This window comes from Hemitrygon akajei, chromosome 1 (assembly GCF_048418815.1).
Source record: "Hemitrygon akajei chromosome 1, sHemAka1.3, whole genome shotgun sequence".
In the NCBI taxonomy this organism is placed as follows: Eukaryota; Metazoa; Chordata; class Chondrichthyes; order Myliobatiformes; family Dasyatidae; genus Hemitrygon; species Hemitrygon akajei.
In genome coordinates, this window is record NC_133124.1 from 179,160,798 (window position 1) to 179,177,041 (window position 16,244).

At 49.3% G+C, this 16,244-nt stretch overlaps 1 protein-coding gene across 5 annotated transcripts in view; it reads right to left on the reverse strand.

Moving 5' to 3' along the window:
• The window catches only part of kmt2bb (lysine (K)-specific methyltransferase 2Bb), a 180,208-nt gene that overhangs the window by 105,012 nt on the left and 58,952 nt on the right, over positions 1–16,244 (reverse strand). For all 5 annotated transcript variants that reach the window (XM_073055461.1, XM_073055479.1, XM_073055471.1 and 2 more), the window contains exons 10-11: positions 12,330–12,458; positions 2,038–2,154 (exon numbers count right to left, since the gene is read on the reverse strand). In XM_073055461.1, the coding sequence (XP_072911562.1) occupies positions 2,038–2,154; positions 12,330–12,458 (246 nt within the window). The remainder of the gene's footprint in view (positions 1–2,037; positions 2,155–12,329; positions 12,459–16,244) is intronic.

The window sequence follows — 16,244 nt, forward strand, 5'->3', positions numbered from 1 at the left end:
GCACAGGAACAGCCACTTTGGCCCACAATGTTGTGCTAAATTAAGGTAATGACACCTAATTCCTTCTGCCGTATCCTTCCCTTCTCTGCACATTCAAGTGCTGAAGTAAGAGCCCCTTAAAATCCTCTACATCTGCCCCCACCACCACCCCCGTCAGTGCATGCCAGACGCCCACCACTGAGCGGAGATCTAATAAACGTTTATAAGATTACGAGAGGCACAGAGAGAGTAATCAGAATCTTTTTCCCAAAGGGCATGCACTTAAGGTGAGATGGGGTAAATTCAATGGAGATGTGCGGGGCAAGATTTTTTACAGAGTGGTGGGTACCTGGACTATGCTGCCTGAGGTAGTGGTGGCGGTGGCAGATACATTAGCAATGGTTTAAGAGAAGTTTAGAAAGGCACAGAGGTGTGAAGGAAAATGGAAGATATGGACAATGTGTAGACAGAGATGAATTTAGTTAGCCATTTGATTACTAATTTAACTGGTTCAGCACAACATTGTGAGCTGAAGGGCCTGTTTCAATATTGCACTGTCTATGCTTGTACACATCCTTCACATAGTTTTATTATTTAGATACAATGTGGAACAATGAGCCACACCGCCCAGCAACCTGCCTATTTAACCCTAGCCTAATCGCAGGACAATTTACAATGACCAATTAACTTACTAACCTACAGACTCTGGACATGGAGGAAACCTGGAACTACCAGGAGGACGTACAAACTTCTTACTGAGGACGCTGGAATTGAACTCCAAATTCCAGATCACCCTGATCTGTAATAGTGTTGTGCTAACCACTACACTACCCGAGCTGGTCCCTTCAGGGATTCTTGAAGCTGTACACTGACGTGCCTTGCTCTTCAATCCCACTGCCCCTCTCTTACTTTGATACAAGTGACATTGACAGAAACTCGTTTATGTTCTCATGAACTGTTTATCTACTTCACTCCACATAATTGAAAAGTACAGAAGACAATTCAACCCATTTCATCCACCTTATCTTTGATGTATTTCTGTTTCTTTATGGTGAGAGTGTTTTTCATCAGTTTAGTTAGTGTTCAAGTGATCAATATGGTCTGGCCATAGCTCATGGAGTAGATGCGGTGAACAGCCTTGGGAAACAGTGCAGCAAAGGAACAATTATTACTCCTGGGGCAAGCTATTTCTGATAGCAAAGTTGTGGACTTCATTATTAAGGAAACATGAAGACAAAAAGAAAATAACAGTACAATGAGGAGAATTACCATGGCTTTATAAAAGGTCAGTGGTGTTGTGGTTAATGAAGGAGGACATAATTTTAAGGCAATTGTATGAGGGGGGTATGTTAGAGGTAGGAGGTTTATTTTACTTTAGAGAGAGATTGGTGGGTACGTGGAATGCTCTACCAGGGTTGATGGTGGAGGCAGAAACATTAGAGACATTTAAGAAATTCTTAGGCACATGGATGAAAGAAAAATGGAGAGCTATGTAGGAGGGAACACAGATCAGTGCAGCACAGTACAGGCCATTTGCTCCACAATGTTGTGCCAACATTTTAACCTACTCTAAGATCAAACTAACCCTTCCCTCCCACTCTCATTAGACCACACTTGGAGTATTACGTTCAGTTCAGGTTGCCTCATGTTTGGAAGAATCTGGAAGCTGTAGAGAATGTGAAGAGGAGATGTACCAGGATGCTGCCTGGATTAGAGAGCTTGTCTTTTGAGGAGAGGTTGAGCAAACAAGTGCTTTTCTCTTTGGACTGAAGGAGGAAGAGGTGACTTCATAGATGTGTATAACATGATAAGAGGCATGTGCTTAAAATGTTGGCACAACATTGTGGGCCAAAGGGCGTGACTGTTCTATGGTATCACTTCGAATACCAATAAATGCACTGGTTAGTTGCCAATCTCTAGTTAGCACGCAGAACCACAGGCGATCTCTGGACAGAAACCGATCTATCCCATGACACTGCCAATACTCCCCTCTTGGGCTGGGTGGACACAGTGAGGCACCCTGAGCTCAACACTGATCAGAGCAACCCTCCTCTTTACCTCATGGTGGCCATGACTGGCACACAACAGGCAGAGAACCCGAGGGGTCTGGATGGGCACGGACGACAAGACACTCAGACCACCCATCAGCCAGACATTCTCGATGCTACAGTCCTCCTGCGGGAAAGGGAGAGGAGGAGTTAGACAGCTCTGAAACAGGGCCTCTCCAAATGACATTGGAGAAGGCAATGATGGAAGCCTGGGTGTATCCAGAAATCAGCAAACACACCCATGATATCAAGGTAGAACAGGACACAGGTACATTTGGGATACACCATGATACTATAAGAAATAGAGCTTGAGTACATTAAAAATAGTAATGCTACAAAAAGTAGGTCAGAAGGATATTAACTTTTGGTACAGTGGGCAGGAAGAACCATGTGTGTATTCAGAATACTCAGTAATGTTGTATGCAAAGGATCCCATGTACACCTAGAACATTCAGTAACACAGTCGGAACAGGTCCAACGGACATTTAGAAAACTCGGTAACAGTAGGGAATAGGTCACGTGGACATTTAGAACACTCAGGAACACAGTCGGGAATGGGCCACGTGGACATTTAGAACACTCAGGAACACAGTCGGGAATGGGCCACGTGGACATTTAGAACACTCAGTAACACAGTCGGGAATGGGGCACCTGGACATTTAGAACACTCAGGAACAGTCGGGAATGGGTCCCGTAGATATTTAGAACACTCAGTAACACAGTTGGGAATGGGCCACGTGGATATTTAGAACATTCAGTAACAGTAGGGAATGGGCCACCTGGACATTTAGAACACTCAGGAACAGTCGGGAATGGGCCATGTGGACATTTAGAACATTCAGTAACACAGTCGGGAATGGGCCACGTGGACATTTAGAACACTCAGGAACACAGTCGGGAATGGGCCATGTGGACATTTAGAACACTCAGTAACACAGTCGGGAATGGGTCCCGTAGACATTTAGAACACTCAGTAACACAGTCGGGAATGGGCCACGTGGACGTTTAGAACACTCAGTAACACAGTCGGGAATGGGCCACGTGGACATTTAGAACACTCAGTAACACAGTCGGGAATGGGCCACCTGGACATTTGGAACATTCAGTAACACAGTCGGGAAAGGGCCACGTGGACATTTAGAACATTCAGTAACACAGTCGGGAATGGGCCATGTGGACATTTAGAACACTCAGTAACACAGTCGGGAATGGGGCACCTGGACATTTAGAACACTCAGGAACAGTCGGGAATGGGACCCGTAGATATTTAGAACACTCAGTAACACAGTTGGGAATGGGCCACGTGGACGTTTAGAACACTCAGTAACACAGTTGGGAATGGGCCACGTGGATATTTAGAACATTCAGTAACAGTAGGGAATGGGCCACCTGGACATTTAGAACATTCAGTAACACAGTCGGGAAAGGGCCACGTGGACATTTAGAACATTCAGTAACACAGTCGGGAATGGGCCACGTGGACATTTAGAACATTCAGTAACACAGTCGGGAATGGACGACGTGGACATTTAGAACACTCAGGAACAGTCGGGAATGGGCCACGTGGACATTTAGAACACTCAGTAACACAGACGGGAATGGGCCACGTGGACAGTTAGAACACTCAGTAACACAGTCGGGACTGGGCCACGTGGACATTTAGAACACTCAGTAACACAGTCGGGAATGGGTCCCGTGGACATTTAGAACATTCAGTAACACAGTCGGGAATGGGCCACGTGGACATTTAGAACATTCAGTAACACAGTCGGGAATGGGCCACGTGGACATTTAGAACACTCAGTAACACAGTCGGGAATGGGCCACCTGGACATTTAGAACATTCAGGAACAGTCGGGAATGGGTCCCGTAGACATTTAGAACACTCAGTAACACAGTCGGGAATGGGCCACGTGGATATTTAGAACATTCAGTAACAGTAGGGAATGGGCCACCTGGACATTTAGAACACTCAGGAACAGTTGGGAATGGGCCACGTGGACATTTAGAACATTCAGTAACACAGTCGGGAATGGGCCACGTGGACATTTAGAACACTCAGTAACACAGTCGGGAATGGGTCCCGTAGACATTTAGAACACTCAGTAACACAGTCGGGAATGGGCCACGTGGACATTTAGAACATTCAGTAACACAGTCGGGAATGGGCCACGTGGACATTTAGAACACTCAGTAACACAGTCGGGAATGGGCCACGTGGACATTTAGAACACTCAGTAACACAGTCGGGAATGGGCCACGTGGACATTTAGAACACTCAGTAACACAGTCGGGAATGGGCCACGTGGACATTTAGAACACTCAGTAACACAGTCGGGAATGGGCCACGTGGACATTTAGAACACTCAGTAACACAGTCGGGAATGGGTCCCGTAGACATTTAGAATACTCAGTAACACAGTCGGGAATGGGCCACGTGGACATTTAGAACACTCAGTAACACAGTCGGGAATGGGCCCCGTGGACATTTAGAACACTCAGTTAACAGTAGGGAATGGGCCACGTGGACATTTAGAACATTCAGGAACAGTCGGGAATGGGTCCCGTAGACATTTAAAACACTCAGTAACACAGTCGGGAATGGGCCACGTGGATATTTAGAACATTCAGTAACAGTAGGGAATGGGTCACCTGGACATTTAGAACACTCAGGAACACAGTCGGGAATGGGCCACATGGATATTTAGAACATTCAGTAACAGTAGGGAATGGGCCACCTGGACATTTAGAACACTCAGGAACAGTCGGGAATGGGCCATGTGGACATTTAGAACATTCAGTAACACAGTCGGGAATGGGCCACGTGGACATTTAGAACACTCAGGAACACAGTCGGGAATGGGCCATGTGGACATTTAGAACACTCAGTAACACAGTCGGGAATGGGTCCCGTAGACATTTAGAACACTCAGTAACACAGTCGGGAATGGGCCACGTGGACGTTTAGAACACTCAGTTAACAGTAGGGAATGGGCCACGTGGACATTTAGAACATTCAGGAACAGTCGGGAATGGGTCCCGTAGACATTTAAAACACTCAGTAACACAGTCGGGAATGGGCCACGTGGATATTTAGAACATTCAGTAACAGTAGGGAATGGGCCACCTGGACATTTAGAACACTCAGTAACACAGTTGGGAATGGGCCACGTGGATATTTAGAACATTCAGTAACAGTAGGGAATGGGCCACCTGGACATTTAGAACATTCAGGAACAGTCGGGAATGGGTCCCGTAGACATTTAAAACACTCAGTAACACAGTCGGGAATGGGCCACGTGGATATTTAGAACATTCAGTAACAGTAGGGAATGGGCCACCTGGACATTTAGAACACTCAGTAACACAGTCGGGAATGGGCCACGTGGACATTTAGAACACTCAGTAACACAGTCGGGAATGGGCCACCTGGACATTTAGAACATTCAGGAACAGTCGGGAATGGGTCCCGTAGACATTTAGAACACTCAGTAACACAGTCGGGAATGGGCCACGTGGATATTTAGAACATTCAGTAACAGTAGGGAATGGGCCACCTGGACATTTAGAACACTCAGGAACAGTTGGGAATGGGCCACGTGGACATTTAGAACATTCAGTAACACAGTCGGGAATGGGCCACGTGGACATTTAGAACACTCAGTAACACAGTCGGGAATGGGCCACGTGGACATTTAGAACATTCAGTAACACAGTCGGGAATGGGTCCCGTAGACATTTAGAACACTCAGTAACAGTAGGGAATGGGCCACGTGGATATTTAGAACACTCAGTAACACAGTCGGGAATGGGTCCCGTGGACATTTAGAACACTCAGTAACACAGTCGGGAATGGGCCACGTGGACATTTAGAACACTCAGTAACACAGTCGGTTATGGGTCCCGTAGACATTTAGAACACTCAGTAACACAGTCGGGAATGGGCCACGTGGACGTTTAGAACACTCAGTAACACAGTCGGGAATGGGCCACGTGGACATTTAGAACACTCAGTAACACAGTCGGGAATGGGCCACGTGGACATTTAGAACACTCAGTAACACAGTCGGGAATGGGCCACGTGGACATTTAGAACACTCAGTAACACAGTCGGGAATGGGCCACGTGGACATTTAGAACACTCAGTAACACAGTCGGGAATGGGCCACGTGGACATTTAGAACACTCAGTAACACAGTCGGGAATGGGTCCCGTAGACATTTAGAATACTCAGTAACACAGTCGGGAATGGGCCACGTGGACATTTAGAACACTCAGTAACACAGTCGGGAATGGGCCCCGTGGACATTTAGAACACTCAGTTAACAGTAGGGAATGGGCCACGTGGACATTTAGAACATTCAGGAACAGTCGGGAATGGGTCCCGTAGACATTTAGAACACTCAGTAACACAGTCGGGAATGGGCCACGTGGATATTTAGATCATTCAGTAACAGTAGGGAATGGGCCACCTGGACATTTAGAACACTCAGGAACACAGTCGGGAATGGGTCCCGTAGACATTTAGAACACTCAGTAACACAGTCGGGAAAGGGCCACGTGGACATTTAGAACATTCAGTAACACAGTCGGGAATGGGCCACGTGGACATTTAGAACACTCAGTAACACAGTCGGGAATGGGTCTCGTAGATATTTAGAACACTCAGTAACACAGTCGGGAATGGGCTACGTGGACATTTAGAACACTCAGTAACACAGTCGGGAATGGGCCATGTGGACATTTAGAACACTCAGTAACAGTAGGGAATGGGCCACGTGGATATTTAGAACACTCAGTAACACAGTCGGGAATGGGTCCCGTGGACATTTAGAACACTCAGTAACACAGTCGGGAATGGGCCACGTGGACATTTAGAACACTCAGTAACACAGTCGGGAATGGGTCCCGTAGACATTTAGAACACTCAGTAACACAGTCGGGAATGGGCCACGTGGACGTTTAGAACACTCAGTAACACAGTCGGGAATGGGCCACGTGGACATTTAGAACACTCAGTAACACAGTCGGGAATGGGCCACGTGGACATTTAGAACACTCAGTAACACAGTCGGGAATGGGTCCCGTGGACATTTAGAACACTCAGTAACACAGTCGGGAATGGGCCACGTGGACGTTTAGAACACTCAGTAACACAGTCGGGAATGGGCCACGTGGACATTTAGAACACTCAGTAACACAGTCGGGAATGGGCCACGTGGACATTTAGAACACTCAGTAACACAGTCGGGAATGGGTCCCGTGGACATTTAGAACACTCAGTAACACAGTCGGGAATGGGCCACGTGGATATTTAGAACATTCAGTAACAGTAGGGAATGGGCCACCTGGACATTTAGAACACTCAGGAACACAGTCGGGAATGGGTCCCGTAGACATTTAGAACACTCAGTAACACAGTCGGGAACGGGCCACGTGGACATTTAGAACATTCAGTAACACAGTCGGGAATGGGCCACGTGGACATTTAGAACACTCAGTAACACAGTCGGGAATGGGTCCCGTAGACATTTAGAACACTCAGTAACACAGTCGGGAATGGGCCACGTGGACATTTAGAACACTCAGTAACACAGTCGGGAATGGGTCCCGTAGACATTTAGAACACTCAGTAACATAGTCGGGAATGGGCCATGTGGACATTTAGAACACTCAGTAGCACAGTCGGGAATGGGCCACGTGGACATTTAGAACACTCAGTAACACAGTCGGGAATGGGTCCCTTAGACATTTAGAACACTCAGTAACACAGTCGGGAATGGGCCACGTGGACATTTAGAACACTCAGTAACACAGTCGGGAATGGGTCCCGTAGAGATTTAGAACACTCAGTAACACAGCCGGGAATGGGTCCCTTAGACATTTAGAACACTCAGTAACACAGTCGGGAATGTGTCATGTGGACATTTAGAACACTCAGTAGCAGAGTCAGGAATTGGCCATTTGGACATTTAGAACACTCAGTACAACTGTCGGGAATGGGTCCCGTGGACATTTAGAACACTCAGTAACACAGTTGGGAATGGGTCCCGTGGACATTTAGAACACTCAGTAACACAGTCGGGAATGGGTCCCGTGGACATTTAGAACACTCAGTAACACAGTCGGTAATGGGCCACGTGGACATTTAGAACACTCAGTAACACAGTCGGGAATGGGTCCCGTAGACATTTAGAATACTCAGTAACACAGTCGGGAATGGGCCACGTGGACATTTAGAACACTCAGTAACACAGTCGGGAATGGGCCCCGTGGACATTTAGAACACTCAGTTAACAGTAGGGAATGGGCCACGTGGACATTTAGAACATTCAGGAACAGTCAGGAATGGGTCCCGTAGACATTTAGAACACTCAGTAACACAGTCGGGAACGGGCCACGTGGACATTTAGAACATTCAGTAACACAGTCGGGAATGGGCCACGTGGACATTTAGAACACTCAGTAACACAGTCGGGAATGGGTCCCGTGGACATTTAGAACACTCAGTAACACAGTCGGGAATGGGCCACGTGGATATTTAGAACATTCAGTAACAGTAGGGAATGGGCCACCTGGACATTTAGAACACTCAGGAACACAGTCGGGAATGGGTCCCGTAGACATTTAGAACACTCAGTAACACAGTCGGGAACGGGCCACGTGGACATTTAGAACATTCAGTAACACAGTCGGGAATGGGCCACGTGGACATTTAGAATACTCAGTAACACAGCCGGGAATGGGTCCCGTGGACATTTAGAACACTCAGTAACACAGTCGGTAATGGGCCACGTGGACATTTAGAACACTCAGTAACACAGTCGGGAATGGGTCCCGTGGACATTTAGAACACTCAGTAACACAGTCGGGAATGGGCCACGTGGATATTTAGAACACTCAATAACAGTCGGGAATGGGTCCCGTAGACATTTAGAATACTCAGTAACACAGTCGGGAATGGGCCACGTGGATATTTAGAACACTCAGTAACAGTCGGGAATGGGTCCCGTAGACATTTAGAATACTCAGTAACACAGTCGGGAATGGGCCACGTGGATATTTAGAACACTCAGTAACACAGTCGGGAATGGGTCCCGTGGACATTTAGAACACTCAGTAATACAGTCGGGAATGGGTCCCGTGGACATTTAGAACACTCAGTAACAGTCGGGAATGGGCCACGTGGACATTTAGAACACTCAGGAACAGTCGGGAATGGGCCACGTGGACATTTAGAACACTCTGTAACACAGTCGGGAATGGGCCACGTGGACATTTAGAACACTCTGTAACACAGTCGGGAATGGGCCACGTGGACATTTAGAACACTCTGTAACACAGTCGGGAATGGGCCACGTGGACATTTAGAACACTCAGTAACACAGTCGGGAATGGGCCACGTGGACATTTAGAACACTCAGTAACACAGTCGGGAATGGGCCACGTGGATATTTAGAACACTCAGTAATACAGTCGGGAATGGGTCCCACAGACATTTAAATTCTCAGTAACACTGTCAGGAAATGATCTAGCAGACATTTAAATTCTCAGTAACGCCGTCGGGAATGGGTCTAGCAGACATTTAGAACACTCAGTAACACAGTCGGGAATGGGTCCCACAGACATTTAAATTCTCAGTAACGCTGTCAGGAATGGATCTAGCAGACATTTAAATTCTCAGTAACGCCGTCGGGAATGGGTCTAACAGACATTTAGAACACTCAGTAACACAGTCGGGAATGGGTCCCGTGGACATTTAGAACACTCAGTAACACAGTCGGGAATGGGTCCCACAGACATTTAAATTCTCAGTAACGCTGTCAGGAAATTATCTAGCAGACATTTAAATTCTCAGTAACGCCGTCGGGAATGGGTCTAACAGACATTTAGAACACTCAGTAACACAGTCGGGAATGGGTCCCACAGATACAGTGGCTTGCAAAAGTTTGGGCACCCCTGGTCATAATTTCTGTTACTGTGAATAGTTGAGTATAAGATGAACTAATCTCCAAAAGTCATAAAGTTAAAGATGAAACATCCTTTTCAACATTTTAAGCAAGATTAGTGTATTATTTTTGTTTTGTACAATTTTAGAGTGGGAAAAAAAGGAAAGGAGCACCATGCAAAAGTTTGGGCACCCCAAGAGATTTGAGCTCTCAGATAACTTTTACCAAGGTTTCAGAATTTAATTAGCTTGTTAGGGCTATGGCTTATTCACAATCATCATTAGGAAAGGCCAGGTTATACAAATTTCAAAGCTTTATAAATACCCTGACTCCTCAAACCTTCTCCCAACAATCAGCAGCCATGGGATCCTCTAAGCAGCTGCCTAGCACTCTGAAAATTAAAATAATTGATGTCCACAAAGCAGAAGGATATAAGATAGCAAAGCATTTTCAGGTAGCCATTTCCTTAGTTAGTAATGTAATTAAGAAATGGCAGTTAACGGGAACGGTGGAAGTCAAGTTGAGGTCTGGAGACCAAGAAAACTTTCCCAGAGAACTGCTCGTAGGATTGGTACAAAGGCAAATCAAAACCCCCAGTTTGACTGCAAAGGACCTTCAGGAAGATTTAGCAGACTCTGGAGTGGTGGTGCACAGTTCTACTGTGCAGCGACACCTGCAGAAATATGACCTTCATGGAAAAGTCATCAGAAGAAAACCTTTCCTGCGTCCTGACAACAAGATTCAGCGTCAGAAATTTGCAAAGGAATATCTAAAAAAGCCTGATGCATTTTGGAAACAAGTCCTGTGGACTAATGAAGTTAAAATAGAACATTTTGGCCGCAATGAGCAAAGGTATGTTTGGAGAAAAGAGGGTGCCGAATTTCATGAAAAGAACACCTCTCCAACTGTTAAGTACGGAGGTGGATCGATCATGCTTTGGGCTTGTGTTGCAGCCAGTGGCATGGGGAACATTTCACTGGTAGAGGGAAGAATGAATTCAATTAAATACCAGCAAATTCTGGAAGCAAACGTCACACCGCCTGTAAAAAAGTTGAAGGTGAAAAGAGGATGGCTTCTACAACAGGATAATGCTCCTAAAATCACCTCAAAATCCACAATGGACTACCTCAAGAGGCGCTAACTGAAAGTTTTGCTTTGGCCCTCACAGACCCCCGACCTAAACATCATTGCAAATCCGTGGATAGACCTCAAAAGAGCAGTGCATACAAAACGGCCCAAGAATCTCACCGAACTAGAAGCCTTTTGCAAGGAAGAATGGGCAAAAATCCCCTAAACAAGAATTGAAAGACTCTTAGCTGGCTACAGAAAGTGATACTTGCCAAAGGGGGTGTTACTAAGTACTGACCATGCAGGGTGCCCAAACTTTTACTTCGGGCCCTTTTCATTTTGTTATTTTGAAACTGTAAAAGATGGAAATAAAAAAGTAATCTTACTTAAAATATTACAGAAATGTGTCATCTTTAACTTCATGCCTTTTGGAAATCAGATCACCTTTACTTGCTTAACTATTCACAGTAACAGAAATCCTGACCAGGGTCGCCCAAACATTTGCATACCACAGTATTTAGATTACTCAGTAACACCATCTGGAAAGGGTCCCATGTAAATTTAGAACATTCATTAACAGTCGGGAATGGGCACCGCGGTGAACTAGAACTCTCAGTAACGCCGTCGGGAATGGGTCCAGCAGATGTTTAGAACACTCAGTAACACAGTCGGGAATGGGTCCAGCAGATGTTTAGAACAATCAGTAACACCATTGGGAATGGGACACACGGACACTTAGAACACTCAGTAACACAGCCGGGAATGGGTCCCGCGGACATTTAGAACACTCAGTAACACAGTCGGGAATGGGTCCCGCGGACATTTAGAACACTCAGTAACACAGTCGGGAATGGGTCCCGCGGACATTTAGAACAGTCAGTAACATAATGGATTGAATACAAGCTCAGACGTCAAATGCTCTTCCAATACACGTGAATAGTCTGACTGATCTCAGAGTACCTATAACCGCACCCAAAACCCCTCTCACACAAAGACACAAGTACAGGTGTCCCTCCCTTTACAAAGGTAGAGCGTTCCTATGAAACCTTTCTTAAGCCAAAATGGCGTAAACTAAAGAATCATTAATTTATATGGGAAAAATTTTCATAAAAGCAAAAATCCTCTTTGTAATGCGCAAACCAGTTACTAATGCAGGTCTTTCGTAAAAGCGAAGTGGCGTAAAGCGGGGGACACCTGTATATGCACACACACTAGACGCTCACTTTGGGATGGGTCTCACACACCGGGGCACAGACACTCCACACACACACACGCACAGTTTCACCTTGAAGTCCACTCGGATCCTATGCACACCATCGCTGGGACCCTTGTACCGGCTGTTGCTGCCGTTGGTGACAGGGCTAAGCGGACTCAATACCATCTGATCCTGCTTGCTGAGGAGCACCGGCCTGTCCTACAGAGAGAAGGGGGAACACACATCAGCTGGCCCAGCCTCTAGCTCTCCACACCTCCATCCCAACCCCTCCAACCCCACAGCCCCCTCCTCCTCAACAGTGACCAGAAGATAATTGGACAGCATAGAGTTAAACAGCAATGGAAACACAAGCCCTTCAGACATCTACTCGTCTCTGCCATCCACAATTCTCATCTGAGCCAGTTCCATCGCCTGCATCTGGCTCGTACACCTCTAAGCTTTTCCTAACCATGTACCTTTCAAATGTTCTTAATGTATTTGCCTCATTCACTTCTTCTGGCAGCTCATTCCATATATCTACCACGCACTCTGATTACTTTTAAATTTCGCTTCTCTCACTTTAAACTTGTGCCCTCTAGCACTTGATTCCTAGGCTCTGCGGAAAAAAATTGTGTGCGTTTACCCTGTCTCTGCCTCTTATGATTTGATACACCACTTTAAGATTTTACCCCTCATTCTCCTAGGTTCCAGTGAATAAAGTCCAAACTGGCCCAACTTCTCTCCATAACTCAGTCCCAGCAATATCCTCTTAAACCTCATCAATTTTTCCAGCTTAATAGCATCTTTCCTATAACACAGTGACCTTAACAGAATTCAATACTTCAACTGAGGCCTCACCAACGTCTCGTACAACAGCAATGTAACTACAGAACTCCGATACTCAGTACTGTGACAAATGAAGGCCAGCATGCCAAACACGTCCTTCACCACTGTCTACCTGTGTCACCACTTTCAGGGAACCAAGTTCCTCTCTTCTACAACACTGCACAGGGCCATATCGTTCACTGGAACCATCTGTCCGTACAAAATTCAACACTCTGCACTCATCCAGATTAAACTTGAACAAGGTCTTCTTGAATACTGGTTGCATATCCCTGGGTCAGACCACACCGGGAGCACCGTGCACAGTCCCGGTCTCCGTATCCCTGGGTCAGACCCACACCGGGAGCACCGTGCACAGTCCCAGTCTCCGCATCCCTGGGTCAGACCCACACCGGGAGCACCGTGCATAGTTCCAGTCTCCGTATCCCTGGGTCAGACCCACACCGGGAGGACCGTACAGAGTTCCAGTCTCCGTATCCCTGGGTCAGACCCACACCGGGAGCACCGTGCACAGTCCCGGTCTCCGTATCCCTGGGTCAGACCCACACCGGGAGCACCGTGCACAGTCCCAGTCTCCGTGTCCCTGGGTCAGACCCACACCGGGAGCACCGTGCATAGTTCCGGTCTCCGTATCCCTGGGTCAGACCCACACCGGGAGCACCGTGCACAGTCCCGGTCTCCGTATCCCTGGGTCAGACCCACACCGGGAGCACCGTGCAGAGTTCCAGTCTCCGTATCCCTGGGTCAGACCCACACCGGGAGGACCGTGCAGAGTTCCAGTCTCCGTATCCCTGGGTCAGACCCACACCGGGAGCACCGTGCATAGTTCCAATCTCCCTATCCCTGGGTCAGACCCACACCGGGAGCACCGTGTACACTTCCAGTCTCCGTATCCCTGGGTCAGACCCACACCGGGAAGACCGTGCAGAGTTCCAGTCTCCGTATCCCTGGGTCAGACCCACACCGGGAGCACCGTGCACAGTCCCGGTCTCCGTATCCCTGGGTCTGACCCACACCGGGAGCACCGTGCACAGTCCCGGTCTCCGTATCCCTGGGTCAGACCCACACCGGGAGCACCGTGCACAGTCCCAGTCTCCGTGTCCCTGGGTCAGACCCACACCGGGAGCACCGTGCATAGTTCCAATCTCCCTATCCCTGGGTCAGACCCACACCGGGAGCACTGTGTACAGTTCCAGTCTCCGTATCCCTGGGTCAGACCCACACTGGGAGGACCGTGCAGAGTTCCAGTCTCCGTATCCCTGGGTCAGACCCACACCGGGAGCACCGTGCACAGTTCCAGTCTCCGTGTCCCTGGGTCAGACCCACACCGGGAGCACCGTGCACAGTTCCAGTCTCCGTGTCCCTGGGTCAGACCCACACCGGGAACACCGTGCACGGTTCCAGTCTCCGTGTCCCTGGGTCAGACCCACACCGGGAGCACCGTGCACAGTTCCAGTCTCCGTATCCCTGGGTCACACCCACACCGGGAGCACCGTGTACAGTACCAGTCTCCATATCCTTGGGTCAGACCCCCACCGGGAGCACCGTGCACGGTTCCAGTCTCCGTGTCCCTGGGTCAGACCCACACCGGGAACACCGTGCACGGTTCCAGTCTCCATGTCCCTGGGTCAGACCCACACCGGGAGCACCGTGCACAGTTCCAGTCTCCGTGTCCCTGGGTCAGACCCACACCGGGAGCACCGTGCACAGTTCCAGTCTCCGTGTCCCTGGGTCAGACCCACACCGGGAACACCGTGCACGGTTCCAGTCTCCGTGTCCCTGGGTCAGACCCACACCGGGAGCACCGTGCACAGTTCCAGTCTCCGTATCCCTGGGTCACACCCACACCGGGAGCACCGTGTACAGTACCAGTCTCCATATCCCTGGGTCAGACCCACACCGGGAGCACCGTGTACAGTACCAGTCTCCATATCCTTGGGTCAGACCCACACCGGGAGCACCGTGCACAGTTCCAGTCTCCGTGTCCCTGGGTCAGACCCACACCGGGAACACCGTGCACGGTTCCAGTCTCCGTGTTCCTGGGTCAGACCCACACCGGGAGCACCGTGCACAGTTCCAGTCTCCGTATCCCTGGGTCACACCCACACCGGGAGCACCGTGTACAGTTCCAGTCTCCGTGTCCCTGGGTCAGACCCACACCGGGAGCACCGTGCACAGTTCCAGTCTCCGTGTCCCTGGGTCAGACCCACACCGGGAGCACCGTGCACGGTTCCAGTCTCCGTGTCCCTGGGTCAGACCCACACCGGGAGCACCGTGCACGGTTCCAGTCTCCGTGTCCCTGGGTCAGACCCACACCGGGAGCACCGTGCACGGTTCCAGTCTCCGTGTCCCTGGGTCAGACCCACACCGGGAGCACCGTGCACGGTTCCAGTCTCCGTGTTCCTGGGTCAGACCCACACCGGGAGCACCGTGCACGGTTCCAGTCTCCGTGTCCCTGGGTCAGACCCACACCGGGAACACCTTGCACGGTTCCAGTCTCCGTGTCCCTGGGTCAGACCCACACTGGGAGCACCGTGCACAGTTCCAGTCTCCGTGTCCCTGGGTCAGACCCACACCGGGAGCACCGTGCACAGTTCCAGTCTCCGTGTTCCTGGGTCAGACCCACACCGGGAGCACCGTGCACAGTTCCAGTCTCCGTATCCCTGGGTCACACCCACACCGGGAGCACCGTGTACAGTTCCAGTCTCCGTGTCCCTGGGTCAGACCCACACCGGGAGCACCGTGCACAGTTCCAGTCTCCGTGTCCCTGGGTCAGACCCACACCGGGAGCACCGTGCACAGTTCCAGTCTCCGTGTCCCTGGGTCAGACCCACACCGGGAGCACCGTGCACAGTTCCAGTCTCCGTGTCCCTGGGTCAGACCCACACCGGGAACACCGTGCACGGTTCCAGTCTCCGTGTCCCTGGGTCAGACCCACACCGGGAGCACCGTGCACAGTTCCAGTCTCCGTATCCCTGGGTCACACCCACACCGGGAGCACCGTGTACAGTACCAGTCTCCATATCCCTGGGTCAGACCCACACCGGGAGCACCGTGTACAGTACCAGTCTCCATATCCTTGGGTCAGACCCACACCGGGAGCACCGTGCACAGTTCCAGTCTCCGTGTCCCTGGGTCAGACCCACACCGGGAACACCGTGC